The following is a 26,711-nucleotide window of genomic DNA, read 5'->3' as shown; positions in this document are numbered from 1 at the left end:
GAATCATGTGATCTCGTGTGTGTGTGTTCTTTATTTAGGCTTCTTTATTGAGGCTCTCCCATGATGTAGCATGAATTAGTAATTTTTTTTCCTTTCTGTTGACACTTGGAAAAAAATCACACAGTAATTAATCAACTATACAACATTCTACATAACAGAATATATATTCAGTTTTGTTTTGTTTTGTTTTTGTTTTCTAGTCTTTTGAGATAGGGTTTCCCTGTGTAGGCCAGGCTGGTTTTGAACTCGCTGTGTAACCCAGGCTGGCCTCAAATTTGTGGCAACCCTCCTGCCTCAGCCTCCCAAGTAGTGGGATTGCAGGCATGTGCCACCATTCCCGGCCCACACATTCATTTTAAGGAACACATGAAACATTCTTCCAGACTGTCTTAGTCACTTTCCACTGAGGCACAGTACCCAGAACCCACAATCTAAAGGAGGAGAAGTTTGCTTTGGTTCACAGTTTATGGAGGTTTCAGTCCATAATCTGGTGGCGCCAAGGCAGGACGGCATGGCGTAGGAACAGCTGCTGTCATCATGGTGCGCAGAAAGCGCAGCGAGATCGGTGGAGCCGAGGAGGGTACTGGGCCGTAAAACAAGTCTTAGTATGTTTAAAAAGATGGAGCGGGAGAGAGGGGAAGATCAGGGGAAGTAAACAGAATTGAGATGTGTTGTGTCCATGTAGCAACTCCCCCATGACAACTATAGTCATTATCTATTGTAAACATGTAAATAAAAAGTTTTTAAAATAAAAAATAAGATGGAAACCATACAAGGTATGTTCTCTGACTGCAGTGACGCTTAATTAGAAGTCAACATCAGGAGAAAATTTGGGGACTTTTAAATAACCAACTGATTGATACCACATTTTCAAATAATCTTTGAGTCAAAGCAGAAATTACAAGGAAAGTCAGATAGTATTTTGCTCTGAAAGAAATAAGAATAAAGCACACCCAGATGTATGAGATGCAGCTAAAGCAGTGCTTAGCGAGCGAAGTGTATCTTCTAATGGCTGTTTCAGAAAACAAGATCTCTGATCACAGCACTTGGTAGATCAAAGCAGGAGAATCAGGAGTTTGAGGCCAGCCTAGGGTATATAATGAGTTCAAGGACAATTTGGACTCTGTCTCCAAAATAAACAAGAAAACAGCAACAAAAAAAAATTTAAACATACAGAAGACCAATAATCTGAACTTTCTGCCTTAAAATCTGGAAAAGAGAACTAAGCCAAAGGTAAGCTGAAAGGAGGGGAAAATAGAGATTAAGATGAAAAGTAACATTATAGATAGCAGGAAAATGGTAAGAAAACTCAATGAAACTAGAAGTTATTTTTTGAAAAATTGACAGATTGTTAGACGAAAAATAAAGGAAAAATACTTTATGAAAATCAGGAATGAAAGAGGGACCATTACTACTGACCTCTCAGAAGTTAAAAAGACTGTAAGGGAACATTACAAGCAGCATTATGCCAAAAGTTTTGCAAGTTAAGTGAAAAAGACAATGTCACCAACACTGACTCCGCATGAAGTTTAAAAATCTGAATATCCTTAATCGTTAAAAGTCTCCCCACAAGGAAAGCTCAGACCCAGATACCTTCACTAGTGAACTTTATCAAATATTTAAAGAAGAAATATCAATACTTCATATATTCTTTAGGAAGTAGAAGAAGGATACTTCCCAAGTCCAGGAAGCCAGAAAAAAGCACCGTCACAAGAAAACTACAGACCAGTATTCCTCATGAAAATAGACACAAAAATCTCCAAAATCTGTCAGCAAGCCAAATCCAACATGTGAAAAAGATTATATGTCATAACCAACTGAGATTTATTGTAGGAATGCCACACTGTCTTAACGCAGTGGAAAGCAATTAATGTTGGACGCCATTACTGATAGAATAAAGGACCAACGCCAGTTGTTATTTCAGTAGATGCAGGAAAATTGGATACTTTCCCTTTTCGTTTTTATTTAAGCAAGTACATAGTTCTTTATTGTGTGAAAGTATCATTGTATTTTGAAGAAGTCCTCCACTGATGGACTTTGGATTCAGTCTTTTTCTGTTAAGAATAATTCCATCGTGAGTAGCCATGTGCTTATATGATTTTTGCATTTTGCCAGTAAAATTTTGAGGTTGATTAAAGCAAAGATTACACATGTCTTAGTTTGGACTGCTATAACAAAAAACTAGACCGAATGACTTACAATTTTTTTTTTTTTTTTTTTTCCGGTATCGGGAATCGAACTCATGACCTCATGCTTGCCAGTCAGACGCTGTGCTGCTAGCTAAATCCCTGGCTCCATAAAATTTATTTTTTACAGTTCTAGGAGTTTAAAATCAGGGTGCCAGCAGATTCCATATCTGGCAAAGGTCTTTGCTCTTTCATAGGTGGTGCCTTCTTGCTGTCCTTCACAGGGTAGAAGGGGAAAGGATCGCCCTCGGGCCTCTTATAAGGGCACCAATCCCCTTGGGCCCCTCATAACTTATGAACTCCCAGAGACCTCTCCTACTAATACCATTACCTTGGGGTGAGGGTTTGGGAGGGGCATAACCCCTGGGGCCACAGTAGTGCCCAGTGAATATGAAAAAGTCTGTGTGACATATAGTGATGTCTTAGAACCTTAAAACTTTTACTCAAGTACCCTTTGTATATCACAATTTACCCTGGTAATATCAAGTTCAGAGCATTAAAATTTTAATGATCATTTTGTTCTAACCCTTTTTTAGTAGGTAAGGAAACTGAATTCTGTATTCTTTTTGTTGTTGTTGTTTTTTCTTTTAAAAAAATTTTTTTCTTGTTCTTTTCTTTTTTTAAACAAAGGCTCACCGTGTGGTCTAGCCTGTCCTTGATCTTGCTGTGTGTCCCAGGCTGGACTTCAAGTTGGAATCCTGCGTCAGCCTCTCGAGTGCTGAAATTACAGGCACATGCCACTATGTCCAGCTGTATTCTTAATTTATAGATTTATAGACAAAATCTTTAAGCTGATTATTCAGATATTTTATTTTTCAGGTGAGGAAGGACCAAATAGAAGGGTATATCTCTGCTGAGGAAATAAGCATGAATAGAGATAAACTAGAATATTTTAAATATTAACTTGTAAGTTTCAAATCCTCAAAATGCGCCTTTCCAGTGTCCTTAAGCAAAACCAGACTTGGGAACAAATGAAAAATTTTTCTTCCTAATACCTAAATTGGTTTTGAAGATTTCTGGGAATGAACAAAACAATCCAATTTGTGTGCAAATTGTTTTTGTCTTGATAGGTTTCATTTATCTAATCTTTTCAGCTGTTTTGTAATGCATAATAATTGGAGTTTATGCTGCCTTTTATGTAAGAGATACTTAAAATATTTATTCACAGCATGAATGTTCATGTAACTCATTTTCTCTCTCTCTCTCTCTCTCTCTCTCTCTCTTTCTCTCTTTCTCTCTCTCTGCACATGTGTGTATTATTGGGGACGGAACCCAGGGTTTTTACACTGAGCTACATCCCTACCTTTTTTATTTTTTATTTTAAGGCAAGGTCTCACAAAGTCACTGAGTTGCCAGGGGTTGCAATCCTCCTGCCTCAGCCTCCCTAGAGTGTTGAGATTACAGGTGTGTCCCACCAAGCCCGGCATACCATTTTATCTCTTTTTCATAGGAGCTCCTGTGTTACACAATCAGGCCTTCTGGAAAGTGTGTACAGAATGTTCGGGAGGAATGACCTACTTTCAAATGTGACTCGCCAAGCATTTGTAGATCGCTGTCTCCTCACCCTGTTGTGGCACTGCAGCCTGGATGCTCTAAGAGAATTCTTCAGCAAAATCATCGTGGATGCCATTGACGTGTTGAAGTCCAGGTTTACAAAGGTACCGTGCATCGTGTTAAACTCGGTGTTGATAGGGATCCACAGATCTCCTGGAGATCTCCTGACACTGGTCAGGAGAACCTGCATGTGTTCACTCAGGTGGGCTCCAGCTCAGAGACCTTTCCCTCTGCATTTGAGAACAACCTGTGGCTACCGGATCTGCACAGTTTCCTGTGGCCACTGTAACACCTTACTGCTCACCTGGTGGCTTAGAGCAGTTGATTCTCTCACAGTTCTGGGGGCGAGAAATCTATAGTCCGTTACCCTGGGCCAAAGCCGCAGTATGGTCAGGCCACGCTCAGCGTCTCTTACGAAAGCCTTTCTTGTTCCTTCCACCCCCCAGTGGCTGTGGCATTCCTGGATTGCACTGCGACTGTTCCTATCTGTGCCTCCAGTGTCACTTTGTCTTTTCCTTTTATCTAATCTCCCTTCATCTAAGGTTACGTAGGATTTCCTTTGGAGCCTAGCTGAACAATCAGAAATAACCTCCCTGTCTCAAGGTCTCTAACTTACTTCTTCCGAGTCCCTTTTCACTGTTTGAGGAGGTTACATTCACCAGTCCTAGAGAATAGCGCGTCTTTTAGCTCTCTTTTTTGGGTTGGGATGATGGTATGGTTCCACCTGCCATGGAATCCTGTTGGGAGATATCATAAATATCTAAAGGGTACAGTGTTAATGTAATGTTCAGAAGGGTTAAAAAAATCTGTGTTTTACTGTTGATTTTCACTTGCTGTTCCTCTGAAAGTCTTCCATAAGACTTTGTACAAACGTTGCATATCCATGACTCACTATTTGGATATCATGTGTTCGTTTGTTTGTTTTTTAACTTTAATTTATATTTACTACATGTTTGCAGTACATAATGATTCATTATGGAGAGTTGGACATCTCAATTCTTATTTTTTTCCTCTTCCCCTCTACTCTCCCATCATGTGTTATTTTTTTGTTTCACCCTTATATTTATGATACATCCATGTTGGAAGCCCTAGACAACAGGGAACTCTCCTTTTGAATTGATTAAGCTTTTTTTTTAAAGATTATTTCCTATCTAAAGAACACTAAATGTCAAATTAGATATATTGAATAAGGTATTTTCCATGCTTAGTAAGACCAATGATGACTATATTTGCCTTTTCTAAGCTAAACGAATCTACCTTCGATACTCAAATCACCAAGAAGATGGGCTATTACAAGATGCTAGAAGTGATGTATTCTCGCCTTTCAAAAGATGATGTTCACTCTAAGGAATCTAAAATTAATCAAGCTTTCCAAGGCTCCTGTGTTACAGAAGGAAATGAGCTCACAAAGACACTTATTAAGTAAGATTTTACTTAATGTTACTGTATTTAATTTGTTAATAGTTTTAGTGCATGTACTTTTATACATTTGTATAATGTGAACATATGTTTTACTTAAATACTGAATTTTTATAGTTTTTTCCCTCATGCAAACGTCTAAGATGGACTTCAGTGTGTTATTGGACAAAGACATTTTGTCCCATATTCATCTTTTGTAAAGAATAAAACCCTTTCATTTTTTTCACTGTTTTTTGCTACTACTTTTTCCCCCAGAAAAGCTTGATATATTTGTACCAGCATGATTTATAGTAAGAACCAGTTTTATTTTTCCTGTCAGTTGAAATTTTAAAAGTGGTATTTTGAGCAGGCATTCTATAAAGTGCAGATTAATCAAATATATTTTCGTTTTCTTTTTGTTTTTGTCTTTTTTGAGACAGGGTCTCACTCTGCAGTTCAGGCTGGCCTTGCGCTCACTCTGTGGCCCAGGCTGATCTCGGACTTGCAAGGATCCTCCTGCCTCAGCCTCCCAAGTGCTGGCATTACAGGCATGCACCACCACCTGCAGTCAAATATATTTTCTTTAAAACAGGTCTTCTTTTTTTATTTTTGGTATCAGGAATCAAACTCAGGACCTTGCACTTGCCAGGCAGGCGCTTGTGCTGCTGAGCTCTATCCCCGGCCCTAAAACAAGTCTTCTAATGAAGTTCTTCCAAGCGAGATAGACTTCACTGTGTCATTTTGTCTCCAGACTTCGTTACTCTTCCTTTACCCTCCATACTTTACCTTGCCTCAGTGAGTGATGTCACCTTCCTCTCCTTGCCTGATGCACAAGGGACTTGGGAATCACAGATCATTCTCCCTCCGTCTGCGTTTCTCCATCCTCTGCCGACCCCACCTCAGTTACTGCTTTGCCAGATTTTATTCTCTCAGTGTTTCTGAAACAGTCTCTGTTCCCCTTCCTGTGGCTGGTTTAGCGTGTGGACAACTTTGTGCGCCATTGTACCCACGTCCTTCAGAATTCTTTGCTCTGCTCCTAGGCTCATCTCTTTTCCATGTCCACGCTGCTGCCAGTGTGATAACGCAGCTGGAATGCGAGTCTCATCGTTTCACTGTCTTACCCCGCGCCCTTCAGTGGCACCTGGACTTCAGTAATGAGTGGGGAGACCTTTTCTGTAAAGGCCAAGTGTTTCTGGTTGGTGGGCCACGCAGTCTGCCCCGGCCGCAGCACTGTACAGGTGTAAGCCGTAGCTGTAAGTGGACGCACAGGCTGTTCGAAGAAAGCTCGCTGGAGAAGCAGTTGGCTCTCACGTGTAGCCTGTCGACCCTGCCCTGCAGGATGAAGTCCACGCCCCTGGGCACGACGGGCAGGCTCTGCCCGGAACCTTCCTCTCGCTCGCTGTCAGCCGCTGTTGCTTCCACCTCCGCCCTAAGCACCACACAGTTAGTTCATCGCTTGCTCTGAATGAGTTCTTCTCTGCTCGTAATGCGTGTGTACATTTCTATTCTGGCAAATCTTTATTTCAAACCTACGCAAGGTGGGCGCTGTGCTGTATTCTCATCTGCTGAGGAGGCTGAGGCAGGGGGGTCGCTCGAGCCCCGAAGTTCAAGGCCAGGCCAGGAAACAGGGAGGCCTGTTTTTTAAAGACAGTGAAACAACTCAGTTCTGACATATTCTCTTAAATCTTTCGTTAGCTCTTGGACTAGGCTAGTGTGTCCTCCTTGCCTCCTTTTCTGTACTTCTTGTCCTTGTGGCTGTGCTCACCACCACGGCGTGAGAGCCACGTTTGTGCTCTGTGCTGTGAGGCGGCGACAAGCTCATCTTCATATCCCAGTGCCCAGTGCGTGCCTGGCATGAAACTGACGCTCAAGAGCGGTGAACTGAACTAGATCCTGTTGTCTGGCGTTGCTGGGCTCAGCACCAATTTTTCTTTCCTTTTTTTTTTGTCTTTTTTTGGTACTGGGGATTGTACCCAGCATGTTCACACTATACATCTCCAGCCCTTTTTTACTTTGAGAGAAGGTCTTGCAAAGTTGTCCGGGCTGGCCTTCAGCTTGTAATTCTCCCGCCTCTACCTCCCGGAGCACTGGTGTTACAGATGTGCACCACCATACCTGGCTGAAGCATTGATTTCCGTGTCAAGTACTTAGACTAATTGTCATTAACTACAGTGGTTTGTGAGCTCGGCCTGTTCTGCAGGTTGTGCCACGATGCATTCACGGAGAACATGGCGGGAGAGAGCCAGTTACTGGAAAGGAGAAGGCTATATCGCTGTGCTGCGTACAACTGTGCCATTTCTGTTATCTGCTGTGTCTTCAATGAATTAAAATTTTACCAAGGTTTTCTGTTTAGTGAAAAACCAGAAAAGGTAGGTCTCTCCAGAGGTGTTCGCTACTGCTGTCATTGTAGGATTTCAAAATTTAGATTATATCAATTGAAGTTCTGCAATTTGTACCTTCCTATGTTAGATTTATTTTTAGTTCTGCACAGATATATTTTAAAGCTAATATGCTTATATATACGTTATTGAGTAGAATTAATTCCATAGTTAGCATCGATAATAAAGATCTCACATACCTGTAATCCCAGCACTCTGGGAGGCTGAGGCAGGAGGATTAAAAGCTCAATCTGGGCAATTTAGTGACTTAGTAAGACCTAGTCTCAAAAATATAAAATTTTAAAGGGGGATGGGGCTATAGCTTGATGTGAAAGCTATGGGTTCAGTCCTCAGTACCACAAAACAAAATAGGACAAAACAAAAGGAAACAAGCCAACAAAACAAAGGTCTCTGCCATTCAGATATTTTCTGGTTTTTTTTATTTATAGAACTTGTTTATTTTTGAAAATCTGATAGACCTGAATCGCTGCTATACATTTCCCATAGAAGTTGAGGTGAGTGAAATTTTCAATTTTGTTTGTAAGTTAAAAGCACCAAGTGCTCCTAGAGAAAAACAGACATTATAGTGGACATGTTAAGTGTTCGAATCTACTTCAACTATAAAAACTGGCAGTGCCACGCTGTTCCCATAAAACTGGCAACTATGAAACCTAGTAGTTTCAGTTACATCTCAAGCAGCTACAAGGAAACCATCAGATCTGGATTTTTCCTTCTCTTGACTTGTGAAGGAAGGCATGCCTGCACAAGACACTGCTAGGCATAGCCCAGAAAGCTTTTCATAAGGGACACAAAAGTATGTAATATACCTTTAACTTGTATGTACTTTTACTTTCATATATTATGCACACACATAATAGATATTTTTGACTTATTTAAAATTTGATAAAAGTGTTTTTAAAAAAGAGTACTTTGGTTTTGCCAGGTTGTTACCAAAACAAAAAGTCTGAGCATAATTTGATCATATTTTAAACGTTGTATTTTAGCCAGGCGTGGTGGTACACGTCTGTAATTCCAGCACTCAGGAGGCTGAGGCAGGAGGATTGTTGTGAGTTCAGGACCAGCCTGGGCTACAAAGTAAGCTCAAGGCCAGCCTGAACTGCATAGCGAGACCCTGTCAAAAAAAAAAAAAAAAAAAGATTAAGTGTTGTATTTGTGTTGCCTAATAGGTTCCTATGGAAAGGAAAAAAAAGTACATCGAAATTAGGAAAGAAGCCAGAGAGTCTGCAAAGGAGGGTTCAGGTGGGACATTTTCAAAATGACTACAAAGTTTCTAATAATTGGCATTTGTTTATGTAAATAGAAAAAAAATTAAATACTCCAAAACATTGGAATTGAGTTTTTGAAAGTTTTTATAGTGGCAACTGGAATTATTTTTTGAAAGAAATGCAATTAACATTAAAAATTAACTACATGAAAAGGTCTCCAGGTGGCCGGATGGGGCCAGATGGGCTCGATGTTTGGTTTTTTTGTGGATTATGTTTTCTGCTACATAGAGATCTGTGTTAGAAGACAAGCCCTGTCCTGCCAGCTCTCTTTGCTGGGTGTCCAGTGTTTCCCGTCCCCCTCAGGACAGAGCTGCTCACGGCCTCCGACCCGCTTGTCTGCCTGTCCTGGTGCCCTCCTTCCTGCCCACGCGGCTGCAGCAGCACAGCCCCTGCTGAAGCCTTGTGAGCGCGGATTGGCTTTGGGCCCTGGTCACCTGCGCTTGTTTTCCGCTAATAGTCCAGGCCCAAATATTGGCATGCCTCATGGCGTTTTGTTTCAGACCAACCTGTGAAGGGGACTCTCCCCGGCCTCCCTATTTCAAAGGAATCCACTGTCTTATGGTATTCTCCTAACTTCACCTTTTTTGCTTAATTTTTCTTTATAGCTTTAATCACCATGTCTTAATTTGAAGGGAAAACATGGACCAGTTTTCTGCACCCCTGCATATTTTGTCTCAGCAATTTTGCAGTAATTATTTTTCCCACATTTTTGTTACATACAGGCAAAATGTATCATCAAAATTCTTAAGCGCAAAGAAATTCTGTTAAAATTGGATCCAGTTTGACTTCTTTGTCTGTAACAGTAGAGGAACTGCTAGATAATGACAAAAGCAAAAGGAGGTCTTTGCCTCATTTGTTAATCTGCCAATAGGCTAAGAATCATAGGGTTGATGAAAGTCTTAGTTAAAAGTGGATACTTTTTTTAAAAAGCGGATACTTAGTTAAAAGTGGATGGTTTGAGTTTAAAGAATTTCATCTCTTCCTGATTAAATACGTGCATTTTTTTCTGTGTTTCAGATGGTCCTTATTATATGTCTTCCTTGTCGTACTTGGCAGACAGTAGCCTGAGCGAGGAAATGAGTCAGTTCGACTTCTCCACTGGAGTTCAGAGCTATTCCTACAACTCCCAGGACCCTAAGTCTGCCGCGGGTCATTTTCGGAGACGGGTGATCACATTTCCCATAGGAAAAGAATACCATTGGAGTTTATAAAGAAGGGGGTCTGGGTCACAGCTGTATTCTGCCATAACTAGGGGAAGTCAGTTCTCTACCAGGCATCCTTGGAAAGTTAATCTTGAGAATTTTCCAAGATCTAAGCCTCAAAACTTTATCCTGCTGACTCAGCAGTCAGAGTTCCTCAGCACAGAAAGGAAGTCGGGAAGCCAGGGGTCAGGCAGAGAGGTGCTCTGGCTTCAAGTGTAACCTCAGGGGCGTGACTGCACGGACAGGGTCCAAACAGTGGGGAGAGCCACCTGAGGGGCTGCCCCAGGGCAGTGACTGGACAGATGGGAGCTGGGAGGGAATCTGTGCCTGGAAATATAAGAAAAACTTGGGAGGTCCTATTTACTTCTCAGTTGTTTAATAAGAAAACATACCCAAGTTATCCAAAACAGATCCAAATTATCGAGCACCTTATGTTCACTGACATTTAAAAATACACTCTGCATCATTCGATTTTTCTATTTTCACAGGAACGTCAAGACCCAAAGATCCAAGATGATGTCTTGGAGTTAGAGATGGATGAGCTCAATCAGCATGAATGTATGGCACCCATGACAGCCCTGATTAAGCACATGCAGACGAATCTGAGCTCACCTAAAGGAGATGAGGTGCTTTTTTCTACTACAGTTGTATTGTCTGTGGTAATGCTATTTATTGATGTCATATTGTGAATTAAATTTTCATGTTGAAGACTAAACTGTACTGCATGTCAAACATTTTTGCTGTCCACGTCTTTGTTTGTCATTTTCTTATATCAAAATGTGAGGTTCTTTTATTCCACTTTTTAAGGTAGTTTTGTGTTTTATTTCAGAGTTCAGTGCCAAAAGATCTTCCTCCTTGGATGAAGTTTCTTCATGACAAACTAGGAAATCCATCGCTACCAGTAAATATTCGTCTCTTCTTAGCCAAGCTTATTATTAATACAGAAGAGGTAAATAAATTGTTATTTCTTTAATAATTCATTGAAGTCTTATGCACCTGCTTTAAAAAGATACCAAGTGAAATAAGCTCTAAAGGGAAAGGGTATGACATCTTGTCCTGTCAATAAATTAACTATATTTATCTACTTGTTCACCATTCTTTTCTTAAACACGTAAATTAACCTCTATGGAGTTAGAAGTGAACTTTGCATAAAGTGCATGTGGCAACCTTCTTAAAGGTTAAGACTTTCTTAATGCTGCTCCGTTTGTAATAGCATAAAAATGGGTGAATATATTTCTGTTAACTCTATATAAAAAAAATAGCTGATTTTTCTCATAGGTGCCGTGTTTTCCTGAAAATAAGACCTAGCTGGAAAATAACTAGCCTTGAAAATTAGAGGTCAAACCTGCCTTACAGAGTAGCCACTGAGCAAGAAAATAGTGGTGGCAGATAAGGCAAGGACAGGCTGACTGGGCTGGCATTTTTGATCTCTAGTTTTCAAGCTTGATTATTTTCTGCCTAAGTCTTATTTCAGGGAAAGAGTGTAGGCGATGAGTGTATTAGTTCACACACAGCACACTTCCGGTGGGAGGTGAGTGGATTTTGGAGCAGGCCCTTGAGCCCAGCGTGGTTAAGTGCAGTGGGGGTCTATGTTCTGTGTAGTACTTACGTGAGCAGAAATGACCCCAAGTGGGTGTGTCTCTGCCCATCCCAGGGACTAGGAGGGCATGGTCTAGAGGAGCGGCGTTCGAGGGACTGGTGAGCTGGGCCAGGCCCACAGGGGCCTTCCAGCGAGTCCGGCCCATTTGCTGAGTAGCAGGGAGCCGCTGAAGCACCCTTGGTAGAGAGATGACTTCATGGGCTTCGTCCAGTAGTCTTTCTAGGTGGTTGTGCAGGTGTAAACAGAGAGGCTGCCGGCGACTGCGGCAGGGACTGCTTGCCTTGGGTTCTTGCTGGAGTTTTAGTTCCTGAGGTTACTGTCACAAGGTAACAGCAGGGCTTTAACAGTGGTTCTGAAGGCCAGACGGCTGAGAGCCAGGCGTCTTCAGCACCGATCGCTATGAGTGTTACTTGGGGACATCTGATCCCAGCTTCTCCCCACTTCTGGTAACCTCAGGCATGGGCATGTGGGTGGCATTCTTGTTTTTACGTTGTCTTCCTCCACACATCTCTGTGTGTCCAGATTGCCCCTTTTTCTAAGGAGACCTACACCTATGTATTGCACTAGAACCCACCCTAATGGCTTTACTTCATTTACCTCCATACAACCCTGTCTCTGGTTGGTTGTGGTGGCACACACCTCTGATTCCAGCTTCTATGGAGGCTGAGGCAGGAGGATTGCAAATTTGAGGCCGGCCTAGGCAACTTAGTGAGACCCTATCTCAAAGTTAGAAAAATAATCATACACGAAAGGAATGGGGACTTAACTCAGTGACAGAGTGAGCATTGGCCTAGTGTGCGCACGGCTCTGTGTTCAATCCTCAGTGCTGTAAGAACAGCAGCAAAAACTGCCTCCAGATGCCACATTCGGAGACCTTAATGGGGGACGTTCCAACACTGGGGGCACAGTGGGACTTGTAGGTCGTGTACTTCCTAGTGCTGACTTGGTAGCTGCTGAAGAGGAGCTGGGTGGGTGTGGGGTAATCCCTCGGCGGGGCTGGGCCTGGGAGGCGGGCTGCCGGGGAAGCTTGCAGCACTGTGCGAGCGTGAGGCTTCTCTGGCTGCGCACCGGGACAGAGCCCCGGAACCGCGTGTGCGCCCGAAGCCTGTTGTCGGGACAGTGCTTCCCCAGGGGAAATGCCCAAGCGGTCTTTGTCTTACGGAAGAATAGAGCTTACATTTGCATTTATTTTTAATATTTAAGTATTTGTTATAGTTTGATGACAGTAAAGAAGTTCACATATGCTACTTATAAATAAGACTGCAGAGAGCTACGTGCAGTGTGCTACCTTTTGTTCTTAGAGGTGCACAATCAAAGAAAGATGTGTGATCACAGAGTAAGCTGTGAGAGTAGATAAGAAGTCCCCTGGAAAGTATATTTGAGAAAGAAAGGGTGGAAAGATTTAAAAGGAAGGCAGCTTGGATTATAATATTTAGTCTTGCCTTCCTAGCTTGCCCTGAAAACAAAAACAAACAAAAAGCCAGAGTGGCATTCTTCTGCAATTCCTGAAGTAAATTCAGTGGAATTTAGTATATACATCGAATTTACACTTCAGAGACCTTAAGCGTGTGAAGTATAAAAGTCAAATATGGAAGAGTCATTCTGAATAACTAAAATATTAATACAGGAAGATATTTTCTATCAGCTAGAAGATATTAGCCTATGACTTGTCCTAAATTCAAAATAGATCCAGCTGGGCGTGGTAAGGCATACCTACTATAATCCCAGCGCTTGGGAGACTGAGGCGGGAAGATACTGCAAGTTCAAGACCAGCCTGGGCTACAAAGTGAAATGAAAACACGAAATGAAAAAAATTTAGGCTTGTGTGCCTACCTGATTTTTTTTTTCCATCTTTCTGAGACAGGGTCTCACTCTGCTGTTCAGGCTGGCCTTGAGCTCACTTTGTAGCCCAGACTGGTCTCAAACTCACAGAAATCCTCCTGCCTCAGCCTCCCGAGTGCTGGGATTACAGGCATGTGCCACCATGCCCGGCCCTATCTGATTTTTATAGGCTTATTTTTCACATTTCTTATGCATTTGCATAAAGTAAAAATAATTTTCTACAGCTACATGTTATTCAGGTGGAATAGAGAGGGTTTATGTAGAATACTTCGTTTTTGTTTTTGTCTTTTGGAGACAGGGTTTCACTCTGCAGTTCAGGCTGGCCTTGAAATCACTTTGTAGCCCGGCTGGATCTATTTTGAATTTTGAACAAGTCATAAAATTTTAGCTAATAGAGGATATACTTCTGTATTAATATTTTGGTTATTCAGAGTGATTCTCCCATGTTTGACTTTTCACTTCTGTGTTAGATCTTTCGTCCTTACGCGAAGCACTGGCTGAGCCCCTTGCTGCAGCTGGTAGTGTCTGAAAACAACGGAGGAGAGGGAATTCACTACATGGTGGTTGAGATCGTGGCTACCGTTCTTTCCTGGACAGGCGTGGCCACCCCTACCGTAAGTAACACCTTGTCTGTTACGTAGTAGTAGGTTATTCTTTCGCTGAAACCCTAGGCAGCGCTTGACGGATGATTCACACATCTCTGTAGCAGTATTGTTACTGGCTGTGTTGCTCCTCCGCTAGGTGGCTTACACTGCTTACTTTTTTTTTTTTTTTTACTTGTTTTACTTTTGTTTTCTTTGACTTGCTTTCAATACTTCCTCCAACCCTGCTTGTCAGGTGTGTGTTGCATTTTGTTTGTCGCCATTACTTGTTACGAGCTTGGAAACTAGGTAACAGAGTTACTGAAATTATGTGTAAAGTAGATGTTAGCAGATCCTGAATGTGAAGTTCTGAAGACTTCCGGGTGACTGAAGTCTGGATTTTTGCTATTTCTTTACCAGTTTATTTACTCTGAGTATTGACTGTCATCTGTGATAGTAGCAATTGCTAAGTGTCTGCCCTATGACTGCCATTGTGTGCCCTGAGTAGAGTGCCATCTACCCAAATAGTTTATGTGTGCTGGAGCTTTGCCCGTTCCTTTAACACCGTGAGCTCTCACAGTGTACAGAAGTTTTCACAGAAGGACAGTATACATAGTCCATATTAAACATAATATAGATATGTGTAACTTGCTATGTTTGCCTCTGCATGTGTCAATCTCATTTATTTCACAGTAAACCAAATCTACATTGCTTTGTCTTTCTTTTCACTTTTTTATTAGTGCATTGGTTATACAGATGAATGGCTTTCGTTTTGGCAGATTTGTAAATGCACGTAGCATACTTTAATCGCTTTTCCTTCATTACCCCTTTGCCCCACCCTTGTTTTTTGGGGGGAGGTTCAATGTGTATACTGTATTTTCATTGTTGTTTCTTTGTTCTTTTTTGAGATGATTGGCTTTGTATCCCAGGCTGGCCTCAAATTCCTGATCCTTCTGCCTAAGCCATGCACCACTATGCCCCACTGATTTCTTAGTCTTCTTTTGTTTTGTTTTGTTTTTCTGTCTTTTTGAGACAGGATCTCACTATGCAGTTCAGGTGGGCTTGAGCTCACTTTGTAGCCCCGACTGGTCTCAAATTCGTAATGATCCTCCTGCCTCAGCCTCCTGAGTGCTGGGATTACAGGCGTGCACCACCATGCCTGGCTTAGTCTTCATGTGATAAAGTAATGGTGTAATAACCTGAAAAAAATAAGAAAAATAAATCTTCTGTTGTGGTGGAAACAGGTCTTCTTGAGGTTTTTTCCTGCCCTGTTGGAGGCCTTAGCAGAGACCCTGGAAGAGGCCTCAGAGAAGGGACCTAAGAGCAGAGGGTCTGGGCCAGCAGGCAGATAGGCAGAGAACATGCCGGCCAGGGCGAGAGCCCCTGCAGCTGCCTTGGAGACTGCAGTGCCCAGGCTGTGCCCAGATGTTTATGGAGTCAGTGTTCCCCACCGTGTGGCAGGGAATCGGTGGTCAGCCCCGAAGGATCGCGCAGGATTAACTAGGAGCCAGGCTCCTCAGCAGAACGCCAGGTTTCTTGTAGAAATGAAACTTCTGGGCTACAGTGGAATGCTTCATACTAATACAGAATTTCTGTACTTTTTCAGGGGGTCCCTAAAGATGAAGTGTTAGCCAATCGATTGCTTCACTTCCTAATGAAACATGTCTTCCATCCTAAGAGAGCTGTGTTTCGACACAACCTTGAAATTATAAAAACCCTAGTTGAGTGCTGGAAGGATTGTCTGTCCATCCCATACAGGTATATATTTATTAATTTCTGCAGTACAGTATTGTCTAGAAACTTAGTTTAAAATGAAGCATGTTATAAATGGTGGTTGCAACAAAATGTAATTGTATGAAATGATAGGATAAGGAACATTATTTGGAATAGAGCTCATTTATAATGGTCTGAAGCCGCAGTCTTCAGAGTTTGATGCCAGAAATGGTCTGGGTGGGCAGTGTCTCCATGTTGTCCCTTGGCTGACCCCCAGCTGCGAATGTACCACACTGGGCAGCTGGGGTGTGCTCTTCCCTCAGGGGGAAGAGCTCTTCCCTCAGCTGGGACATGGCCTCAGCTCAGGGTGGCCTGTAAGGATTTTTTTTATTTCTTTTAGCATGGCCTGAGGAAAGCTAAGACTTAATGTTCAAAAAAGTTTCACTGTCAACTAACAAAGGGTTTGGGAAGATACCTAAAATACAAGAAATACAAAATTGCCTATGTTACAAAGCTACAGTGACCCGGATGTGAACGAGTCTCAGATGTTGTCTTGGTTACTTTTCTCTCGTTGCTGAGACAAAACACCCAACGCCCAAAATGAAGGAAGGAAAGGTTTATTTAGCTTACAGTTTGTGGAGGTTTCAGTCCATACTTGGCTGGCTCCGAGGCAGAAGATAGCAAAGCAACAAGAGCAAAGGGGGGAATGGTGGCCGAACAGCAAAGCAGCCAGAGCAAAAGGGAGGAATGGCGGCAAGCAGCTTCTTTCTTGCCTTACATTGTAAACAGGCTCCCCCCACCTAAGGGGCCTGTAGCTCTCACATAATCTCCATGCCCTCCTCTTCCACAGGCTCAGGATGTATACAAAGTAAGCACCCTGGCTTCCTGCTGAGTTACTTAGCCAAACCTCTAGACTCCCCAAGTTGACACAATATATCAACCATAACAGATGTGAAAAGAGGAAAGTATTGCTTACAGTTTTAGCTGAAAATTAGCTTTAGAAAATGCTGCATTTGGGCCAAAGGTATAATTTATTTTTTATTTTAAAAGTTTAAAAAACTAACAAAACAACAATGAAAACAAAATCTAAACCACACAGAAACAACAAAAAATAATACATGACCTCAAAACAAAATGATAGGAATTAACAGTAGTTGCTACATTACATACTGTTGAAGTTGCTCAGACCACCAGACGTAAGAATGTAAGACTGATCAAATCATCAAAGACAATAGCAAGGAATAATAATAATAAAAACATTGGAAGTGATGCAGAGCTTCACCATACAAGATGGGAGGAATTCAGCAATGGTTCTTATACTGCATATTGTTTTCAGGTCAGTCATTTTGATTACCAGATTCAAGCATGCAAAACTGGTTAAGAAAAAAGAAAATTTTAAGCATTTACTATTCCTTTCAGTAAACCACAGATATCAGCAATACACCTATCCCAGTTCTCCTTGTATATACATATAAATTTTGTTTTTCATTTTAAAGAGAAAAGAAAAAAAATCCAAAGTAACAAAAACGAATAGATAAATAAAACAGCATAGAGAACAATAAAAAAGATACAGATTTTCAAAACATGGTGATAGGATACTAACAATGGTTGTTATATTACATAATTTCATCTTCAAAATGGTGGCACATATAACCAGACTGATCAAACAATTACACATTAACAGTTCCTTCCAATAAACCAACAGATACTAGTGGTACAATTATCCTAGCTATCCTGTGTATACATATACATACTTTTTTTCCTCTTCCTTCGTTCTTTTTCCTGAGGGTATAATTTAGTGGCACAGTGCCTGCCTGGCAAGTGCAAAGTCATACAAAAAAAAGTGGTAAGTGGTAAAAAAAAAAAAAAAAGTGCAAAGTGGTACAAAAAAAAAACATGCTGTGTTTGTTTTCCTGCTTCTCATTTCATTGTATGACAGTCTCTATTTTCTCTGTTCTTATGTTTCAGGTTAATATTTGAACAGTTTTCCAGTCGAGATCCTAATTCTAAAGACAATTCCGTAGGGATTCAACTATTAGGAATTGTAATGGCGAATAACCTGCCTCCCTATGACCCAAAATGCGGCATAGAGAGCACCAAGTAAGTATCACTATTTTCTGCTTTGATTCTTTTCTAGGCTAATGTCTACCTGTATTGGATTGGCAAAGTAGAGCATGGTTCATCGTTAATACATTTAAGGACTAAAAGAATACATGTTAGAAATATTTTTTTCTTTTTCCAGCTTGTTTGTTTTGTGGTACTGAGGACTGAACTCAAAGAACAGCGAGTTACTTCCCCAGTACTTCCCTTCCTCTCTCTCTTTCTCTCTCTTTCCTTCCTTCTTTCATTCCTCTCTCCCTCCCTTCCTTCTGTCTGTGTCTGTGTCTGTCTGCCTGTCTCTCACTCTCTTTCTCTTTGTAGGGCTCACCTAAGTTTCCCAGGTTAGTCTTGAACTTGGTGATCCTCCTGCCTCTGCCTCCTGAATAGCTGGGATTACAGCTGTATACTGCCACTCTTGGTTTAAAAATATTTCTACCTGTGCCAGGCATGGTGATGCATGTCTGTGAGCCCAGCACTTGGGAGGCAGAGGCAGAGGCAGGTAAATTGTGAGTCTGAGCCCAGCTTGGGCTACATAGTAAGTTAAAGGCCAGGCTGAACTGCATAGTGAGTGAGACCCTGTCTCAAAAAACAAAACCATATGGATAGATAGATAGATAGATATAGATATATGTATTTCTACCTACAACTAGAAGGCTATGCTTACAGGCCATTTGAAAGAAGAACTACATCTAGAGTGAATAAACAGTATAGAGGGGCTGGGGATTTAGCTCAGCGGCAAAAGCGCCTGCCTGGCAAGCGCAAGGTCGTGAGTTTGGTTCCCGGTACCGGAGAAAAACCAAAAAACCAAAAAATAAAATAAAATGAAATAAGAAAATAAACAGTATAGATGTTTTGTTTTGTTTTTGTCTTTTTGAGACAAGGTCTTACTGTGCAGTTCAGGCCCGCCTTGAACTCACTTTGTAGGCCACGCTGGTCTCAGACTTGCAATAATCCTCCTGCCTCAGCCTCCTGTGTACTGGGATTATAGGTGTACATCAACAATATAAGTTTTAAAAATTAGCATAATTTTTTTCATGAATGTGTTAGCGAGTAAGAGGTGTTAGACTCACTCTCCTCCAGTCTTCTCTGCTGCAGCCCCACTGTGTCCTTCCATGAGCCATGACAGTCACTTCTTCAGGGTGGGGTGAACATGAGCTATGAGAAGGAGCTTTGCTGAGATAGTTATAGAACGTCACAAAAGATATTTCCTCCCACTGTTGCAGTATTTAGAAGTTTTGAAGTCAGTTCACGCCATGTTTGCGGCGCTGGCCTTAGCCCTGCCCTTACTTCCCCACCTGTGGCGGTCACTGGTCTTGACTCCTTGTTGGCTTGAAACCGGACTCCCATGCAGTGAGGTGGGAACTGGCTATTGTAGACATGCTTGTTACCTTGTTGAGCTTCCGGTCTTAGTCTCAGAAGGCCTACAGAGAATGTGTCACTGCCCACGGAGTCTTCTGCCAGAGCCAGCGCCTTGTCTTTCCCGGCATGATATCGTCCTTGTCTTGCCCTAGTAGGTGGCTTTAGAAAGAGGTCAGTGCCTTGCTTGTGGGATTGAGTACTAAGAGTGTCCTTCCTTGTGGTTTTTCCCTGGTGTCCAGCAGAGGGTTTCACTGTCCGCAGCAGTCGCCTGGGATCGGACCGTGGACTTCCTTTGCCATTCCGGTCATGGTGTCAGACCCCTTAGAGACATAGTCATACACGTATTCATATAAACAACTTGGGTTTCTCTTATGTGCGTATTTTCTCAGTTTTGGCTGTTGATATGATGTGCATATTTGTTTTCGGTATTGTAGATACTTTCAAGCTTTGGTCAATAACATGTCCTTTGTGAAATACAAAGAGGTTTATGCAGCAGCAGCAGAAGTTCTAGGACTTATTCTTCAATATATTACCAAGGAAAAAAATGTGAGTGTGTTGTACAAATCAAAGTACTTCTTGACATTTGCATATATTTTCTATATGCTGTTTCAAAGTGGGCATCAATTTAATTTATTAATTTATATATTATGTTAATAAAGTATATTCATTAAATTTTTGTTGTCTTTCCTATTATATACCAGATATAATGCTCAGTTCTTTAGAAAGGATATAAGGGTTTGTAAACACCAGAAATCTTGGCAAACATTTCAAAATTGGCATTGTGTGTGTGTGTGTGTGTGTGTGTGTGTGTGTGTGTGTGACTGAGGATCAGACCCAAGGCCTTGAGCGTGCTAGGCAAGTGCAAGCACTCCCCCACTGAGCTACATCCCTAGCCCTACCACTGACTTTTTATTTTAAAAATCAGGATGATAGTGTTTAATCTGCTTTCATTCATTTCACTTCATTTCCTTTTGGAGAAAATTATCCTTGTATGTAGCTACTGTTGGTAGGACTAGATTGCCCCAATCAATTCCAATGCCTCCAGTTTTACATTAATAAAGCTGAACAGGAATGGCACTTCTTGGGGGACATTTCTTAGTTTTGTGTAAGAGATGATAACAACCACACTGAGTATGTTAGTGCGGCTCGTATTCCAGTTACTTTGTTGTTAAGTAAAAGCTACCTGTCAGAGAGGTGTCCAGTATGTGACTGTATGGGCCCATGTGTAGCGACCGTATGCTGTAACCTAACGGAGAGTAGTGTGGCAAAGGGAAGCTTTCTGTACCGCATGGTGTCCTGTCACGTTAACACGGCGCTGCTGCTGCTGCTGCTGCTGCTGCTGCTGCTGCTGCTGTGCACTCATAAGGACACCGTGCAGGAGCCAGGAGCACAGCTCCGTGGTAAAGCACTTGCCTTGTTTTCGTGAGGTCTGGGTTCCATCCCCAGCACTAGAAAAACAAAATTTGCTGCTATCTGCCCAGGTGGCACAGGCTGCCCCTGCTTCAAGGCATTCTTTTGGCTTTCTTCCTATTTCTTTGGTAGTTTCTTCCCCTAGCTGCACTGCTTTTCCCCATTTTGGTCTTTTCATCCAGCCTCAAGGCTTTAAAAATCATTCTTGTAGTCGTGATTCCCAAGTTTGTATCTCAGTCCAGCTCCTTTCTGGAAAGAAGACAGGATGGAGTCCAGGCCTTGGATGCCGCCAGTGAGGAGAGGTTTAGGAGATCCCAGTTGATCCTAAGTGGATACCAGTGAACCTAACACAGCAAACTAAACCCATTTCCCTAACCACAGACTTATTTGGACCTAAAATAAAATTAAATAAATCAAAGAAATAGACACCTTTAGTAACATCAAACTTCACTTTTATTTTATCGTAAGCAGCTTTGTGTATGCTAAGGATTAAAAGACCTTACCACTGAGCTACATCCCCAGTTTTTTTCTTTTTTTGAAACAGAGCCTCACTTAGTTGCCCAGGCTGGCCTTAAACTTGTAATCCTCCTGCTTCAGCCTCCCAAGTAGCTAGGATTGCTAACTGTGTACCACTGTACCTGGTTAGCAGCTGTTTTTGTGTCTTAAACTGTATTTGAGTCATGTTAAAATCAAACTAATTTTAGTTCAGCTTTTTAAAGGATTTGTTTGCAATGTTTCTGTGTCTGGAGGAAGCATAGGACATCAGCTCATAGCACCGCTCCTGTGGTGTGATCCATCTGCAAACCCTCAGGGAGCTCAAGCACACCTAGCTCGGATGTGTTCGATGGCTAATACAAACGGGCAGCCATTCCCAGCACTTTGTTTCATCGTTTGCCTGTGAACCTTGGTATAGGTGATACCACTGGATACCTTCCTTGAGTTCACTTAACTATTGAAGATAAACCTTTCTTTAGTATTAACGTAAGTTTCCACTTTTGTGTATTTGAAAAGAAACGTAATTTTTCAGGTCCTGGAGGAGTCAGTGTGTGAACTGGTTGTAAAACAATTGAGGCAACATCAGAATACAATGGAGGACAAGTTCATCATGTGCTTAAACAAAGCAGTGAAGGGCTTTCCTCCCCTGGCAGACAGGTAGGCGGCCCAGGGCTTTGGCAGGAAGGGACACCCAGGCTGTCAGCGGTTTTCTCACTACGAGTCCCATCACTTAGGTTCTTGAATGCAGTGTTCTTTCTGCTGCCGAAATTTCATGGAGTGATGAAGACACTTTGTCTGGAGGTGATACTCTGTCGTGCAGAGGAAATATCCGACCTATACTTGCAGTTAAAGAGCAAGGACTTTGTTCAAGTCATGAGACATAGGTGAGTGAAAACCGTCCCAGGACCATAAGAAAACAATGTCATTTTTATATGTGTAGTGTTATGTATTATAACAAACTTTGAAACTACAGAACAGCAGGAAGAAAAGGTTGCTTGTCATACTTTGTATAAAACAGAAATTATTAAATATGTGTTTTCAAAAATCTCTTTTATTGTAGAGATGATGAAAGACAAAAAGTGTGTTTGGACATAATTTATAAGATGATGGCAAAATTAAAACCAGTAGAACTCCGAGAACTTCTGAACCCTGTTGTAGAATTCATTTCCCATCCTTCTCCGATGTGCAGGGAACAAATGTATAACATTCTCATGTGGATTTATGATAATTACAGGTGAGCTATAAGTGGACATTTCACATTAGTTATTTTAGGGATTATTTGGATACTTTCGCAATCTGGAACATAATAAAACATTTTTTATCGTATGATTAATAACTGAAACAAGTTTATTTCAGTATATTGAATCATATCTTTATTTTAAGTCATTTAACATGTAGGAAATATTTAGAAAGTATAATTTTTGGTTGAGTTAGAAGTATATGAGTATCACTGGGCATGGTGATACATGCTTGTAATCCCAGCTTTCAGGAGGCTGAGGCAAGAGGGTTGCTTTGAATTCAAGGCCAGCCTGGGCTACATAGTGAATTCAAGACCAGCCTGGACTACATAGTGAGACCCTATCTCAAAAAAAAAAAAAAGGAGATGAGTGTCCTCTTATAAAACTTGTTTTTCTTATTAACCCTATAAGATCTGACAAGATTAAGAAGTGAACTCTCCCAGGAGATCTCATCCCTGGGGAATATCCTGCACTTATCCCCTCTTCTTCTTGCAGACCAGGGGACGCTGAAAGGGAGGGCTGAGGCTCCGGCACACACTACCAGGGGCCCTGCAGTCCTCTTGGGAGTTACAGTCCACAAGAAAAGCCAGTCTTTTTTACTTTAATTCTGGCCAGTGTGATTAGGGTTGAAAAGAAAGGCTAGGACAGAATATTCATGTTTTGACATTTTGTTATTTTTTCAAACAGAGATCCAGAAAGTCAAAAGGATGACGACTCCCAGGAAATATTTAAATTGGCAAAAGATGTGCTGATTCAAGGATTGGTGGATGAGAACCTCGGGCTTCAGTATGTGCTCCTCCCAGATTAATGGAGCCAACCCAATTAAGGGTTAGGGATGTTCCTTCCTAGAATAGCTTTGGGTATTTTTCAGTAGTTTTAGAAATGTATTTCTAGTATTAGCATTTCCTCTGCATCCTGCATTTCATATTTAGTAAAAATATATTTAAAATCATGGTCAACATCATAAAGGTTAAGACTTAAAAATCCTTCTGTGCCTACTTTACGTTACTTTAACATAAAACTTGAAAAAGTGGTAAGGAGAAGGACAGTCTGCTAGTGCAACGGGTTCAAAAGAAAATCTGTAATGATGGTTGTTCTGTTTTCCTTTAACAAAAATAGTTGCGATTATACTGTTTATTGATATTCTATAGTTGAAAACATTAGAGATAGAAAATCATAGTGGAAGTATGAATGATAATTGCTCTCTAAACTGCCTATCCTAATTCAGTTGTGTCAGGTACCAATTATGTGAGAAAAGGTATAAATTTATTATTTGATATAATTTATTTTTCATTCTATAGTTTTAAATTTGCTGAGCTTTTAAAATACGTATTTGAATTTCATAAACATTTATAAATTAAAATCTAAACCTATTTTTAAGCTATTTTTCATTTCAGTTTTAAATATTTTGGGGAGTAATTTTTGGAGTGAATTTTTTTAGCAAAGCAGTGAAGGATCATATGTATTTTTTCCGTTTCAAGATTACTCTATTTGCCAGGTGCGGTAGCATACATCTGTGATCCCAGTGCATGGGAGTCGGAAACACCAGAGTTACTGTGAGTTCAAGGCCAGCCTGGACTACATAGTGAGACCCTGTCTCAAAGAATAAACAGCAAAAGTTACTACACTCACTGAAAACTTAGAGATGAGGAAAGAAAATTATCCAGTTTCTTATTTTCTGTTAAATGTGCTGCATTTGGAGGATCTTCTCCTCCGGTAATGCACGTTACTTTGCAGAATGCAGACTATACCCTTTCCGTGGTTTCGGATGTGTTTTCCCTCTCGGTGAAGTTTTCTGTGGGTGGGAAGCTGTACCTTCCCACAGGACACCGTGTGCAGCGCTCTCTTCAGGTGCCAGTGTATAAGCATGTGCTTTCTCTCTCTGCTTTTCAGATTAATTATTCGGAATTTCTGGAGCCACGAAACCCGGTTACCTTCAAATACACTGGACCGACTGCTGGCACTAAATTCCTTGTATTCTCCTAAGATAGAAAGCCACTTTTTAAGCTTAGCAACGAATTTTCTGCTTGAAATGACCAGCCTGAGCCCAGATTACCCAAACCCCATGTTTGAGCACCCTCTGTCAGAGTGTGAATTTCAGGTGAAGTGCTTGTCTGTCACGGTGAATCTTACACACTCACCCTGTTTGTTGGTGAACATCTATTAGTGTTAAACTTCAGTCTTACTTTCCTTGGAATGTGCACACATTCCTTTCTGAGACACTTGGAGGCTTATACTCCTTATCTTCTCAGATTCCATTTATGTTTCTTCCCCTCCCATGACTTCTCTTGCCCTGCAGGTACCAACTTTGTGCTTCTTTGTGGCAGCCGTAATAGTCACAGAGGTCTGCACCTTGACAGACATACTCGTTGTGGGCAGGGCTGATTGTGTCATTTTACACTGACATTCCTAGTACTAGTCAAGGATCCTTTATCCAAAATGCTTGGGGCTAGATGTAGTTTGGATTTCAGATATTTCTTAATATTAAAATATTTGCATATACACAGTGAAATATCTTAGGGAGGAGGGCCAGGTATAAATACAAAAATTATTTCATATATAACTTTTTCTTCTTTTTTTTTGAGATAGGATCTCACTATGCAGTTCAGGCTGGCCTTGAACTTAATTAATGTCTAGCCTAGGCTGGCCGTGAACTCACAGTGATCCTCCTGCCTCAGCCTCCTGGTATTACAGTGCTTGGATTACATGCCTATACTTCTATATTTCATATACACTTTATATGCATAGGCTGGATGTAAATTTATACGGTATTTTTCATATACACTTTATACCCAGAGGCTAGATGTAAATTTGTACAGTGTCTTTTAGTGGGTCTGTATTTTAACTGCAGCCTGTCCCAGGAGGCATCATGTAGTTGCTTCAGAAATTTCAGGTTTGTAGCATTCTGGATTTTGGATCTTCAGATTAGGGGTGCTGCACCCGTGCCTGTCTTGTGCTTGGCCTAAAGGAGTTCACAGGAGCACCACGTGGTGTGACTTGCAGCAGGTGTGACGTGTGCCCTTGCCACTCCTGAGTATGGTGTCACCTTCTAGTGTACAATGTCAAGGATGACAGAATGGTTTCATCCCCAGTAGTGATTAGTTTTTTTTACTTGGCAAACAGTTGTTTGTCAAAACTTTATTAGAAAAAGTCCTTCAGTTATATCTTACAAAAAATATGAAATGATACTACATACCTGCTGATGACGCCATGGGATTTTAAGTAGGAATATTTCCATATTGCTGCAGAGGAACATTGTACCCTTTGAAACTTCCTTCCCTGCAGGAGTATACCATTGATCCTGACTGGCGTTTCCGAAGTACTGTGCTCACACCGATGTTTATTGAGACCCAGGCCTCCCCAAGCACTCTGCAGACCCACACCCGGGAAGAGTCCCTCCCAGCTCAAGGGCCAAAGGCTGGGCAAGTGAGGGCCACTCAGCAGCAGTATGACTTCACACCCACGCAGGCTGCAGGTAACCGGCACGACACGCTCTGCCTTTGCGGCGACGTCCATGGCAGCACGAACCTTGACCTTGCGTGAGACAAGTGAAGTGATAATAGCAAAATCTTAAGAACCACAGAAGATGTGTTAGTCAAAGGAAAGAAGATTGAGGTTCCCAGAGCACTCAGATCCCCTGGAGAGAGGAGCAGAGAGCTCAGATCCTCTAGAGGAGGGGGAAATGTGAAAGAGCTTCAGTTTTGTGAGAGGAAAAGGGTTCTGGGGATGGTGGTAGTAATGTGAATGCTGCCACTGAACCCCAGGTCTAAATGGTTTAAATGCAAAATGTTATGTACATCTTACACTTTTTGTGGGATTCTGGGGAGGTGCTGGGAGTTGAACTTAGGACCTTATGCTTGCCAAGCAGATACTCCACCGCTAAACTTTATCCCCGGCCCCCAGTTTTTTAAAAAGAGGAAAAAGGGATTGCTTTTGACTAGAAGAACCAGGGGTGGTATCAGAATATGCGTGTTTTGGGTTTAGTTTTGCCCAGAAAACACTTATTAGTGCATCGGATTTAAAGCATCGCATCTCAGGTCGGGGACGTAGCTCAGTGGCAGCGAGCGCCTGCCTGGCAAGCACGAGGCCCTGGGTTCGATTCCTGCTACAAACTAAAAACAAATCAAACTCGTTTACTGTGTTTCTGGTATATTAACTGTTTCTTCTCAAATGCCTCGATTCCTTTGATCTTCAGAGTATTAATTCTAGAGTAAAATATCCTAATCATTTTATGCATATCAACGTCTCAATACGATATATATTTCTCATATCCTGTTGTTTCTAGAAGCAGGACCAATTTGAGTAATTAAGCAGAATGCTGTAACACTAGTATTAGGAATGGTGGGATCTTAGCGCCATAGAGTAGGTG

The 26,711-nt window shown here is 41.5% G+C and overlaps 1 protein-coding gene across 3 annotated transcripts in view; it reads left to right on the top strand.

Moving 5' to 3' along the window:
* Prkdc (protein kinase, DNA-activated, catalytic polypeptide) overlaps positions 1 to 26,711 on the top strand; it is a 157,200-nt gene that overhangs the window by 78,508 nt on the left and 51,981 nt on the right. For all 3 annotated transcript variants that reach the window (XM_013520201.1, XM_005396037.2, XM_013520202.1), the window contains 18 exons: positions 3,637 to 3,844; positions 4,984 to 5,162; positions 7,339 to 7,507; positions 7,966 to 8,031; positions 8,704 to 8,776; positions 9,820 to 9,968; positions 10,493 to 10,630; positions 10,834 to 10,953; positions 13,917 to 14,060; positions 15,634 to 15,785; positions 17,709 to 17,840; positions 19,634 to 19,745; positions 21,637 to 21,761; positions 21,839 to 21,988; positions 22,165 to 22,338; positions 23,030 to 23,128; positions 24,236 to 24,443; positions 25,628 to 25,817. In XM_013520201.1, coding sequence (XP_013375655.1) covers positions 3,637 to 3,844; positions 4,984 to 5,162; positions 7,339 to 7,507; positions 7,966 to 8,031; positions 8,704 to 8,776; positions 9,820 to 9,968; positions 10,493 to 10,630; positions 10,834 to 10,953; positions 13,917 to 14,060; positions 15,634 to 15,785; positions 17,709 to 17,840; positions 19,634 to 19,745; positions 21,637 to 21,761; positions 21,839 to 21,988; positions 22,165 to 22,338; positions 23,030 to 23,128; positions 24,236 to 24,443; positions 25,628 to 25,817 — 2,588 coding nt within the window. The remainder of the gene's footprint in view (positions 1 to 3,636; positions 3,845 to 4,983; positions 5,163 to 7,338; positions 7,508 to 7,965; positions 8,032 to 8,703; positions 8,777 to 9,819; positions 9,969 to 10,492; positions 10,631 to 10,833; positions 10,954 to 13,916; positions 14,061 to 15,633; positions 15,786 to 17,708; positions 17,841 to 19,633; positions 19,746 to 21,636; positions 21,762 to 21,838; positions 21,989 to 22,164; positions 22,339 to 23,029; positions 23,129 to 24,235; positions 24,444 to 25,627; positions 25,818 to 26,711) is intronic.

Source organism: Chinchilla lanigera, unplaced genomic scaffold (assembly GCF_000276665.1).
Source record: "Chinchilla lanigera isolate Chin_1 unplaced genomic scaffold, ChiLan1.0 scaffold00053, whole genome shotgun sequence".
NCBI lineage: Eukaryota > Metazoa > Chordata > Mammalia > Rodentia > Chinchillidae > Chinchilla > Chinchilla lanigera.
The sequence above is the reverse complement of the archived record's forward strand: the minus strand, read 5'-3'. Positions and strand labels throughout refer to the sequence as shown.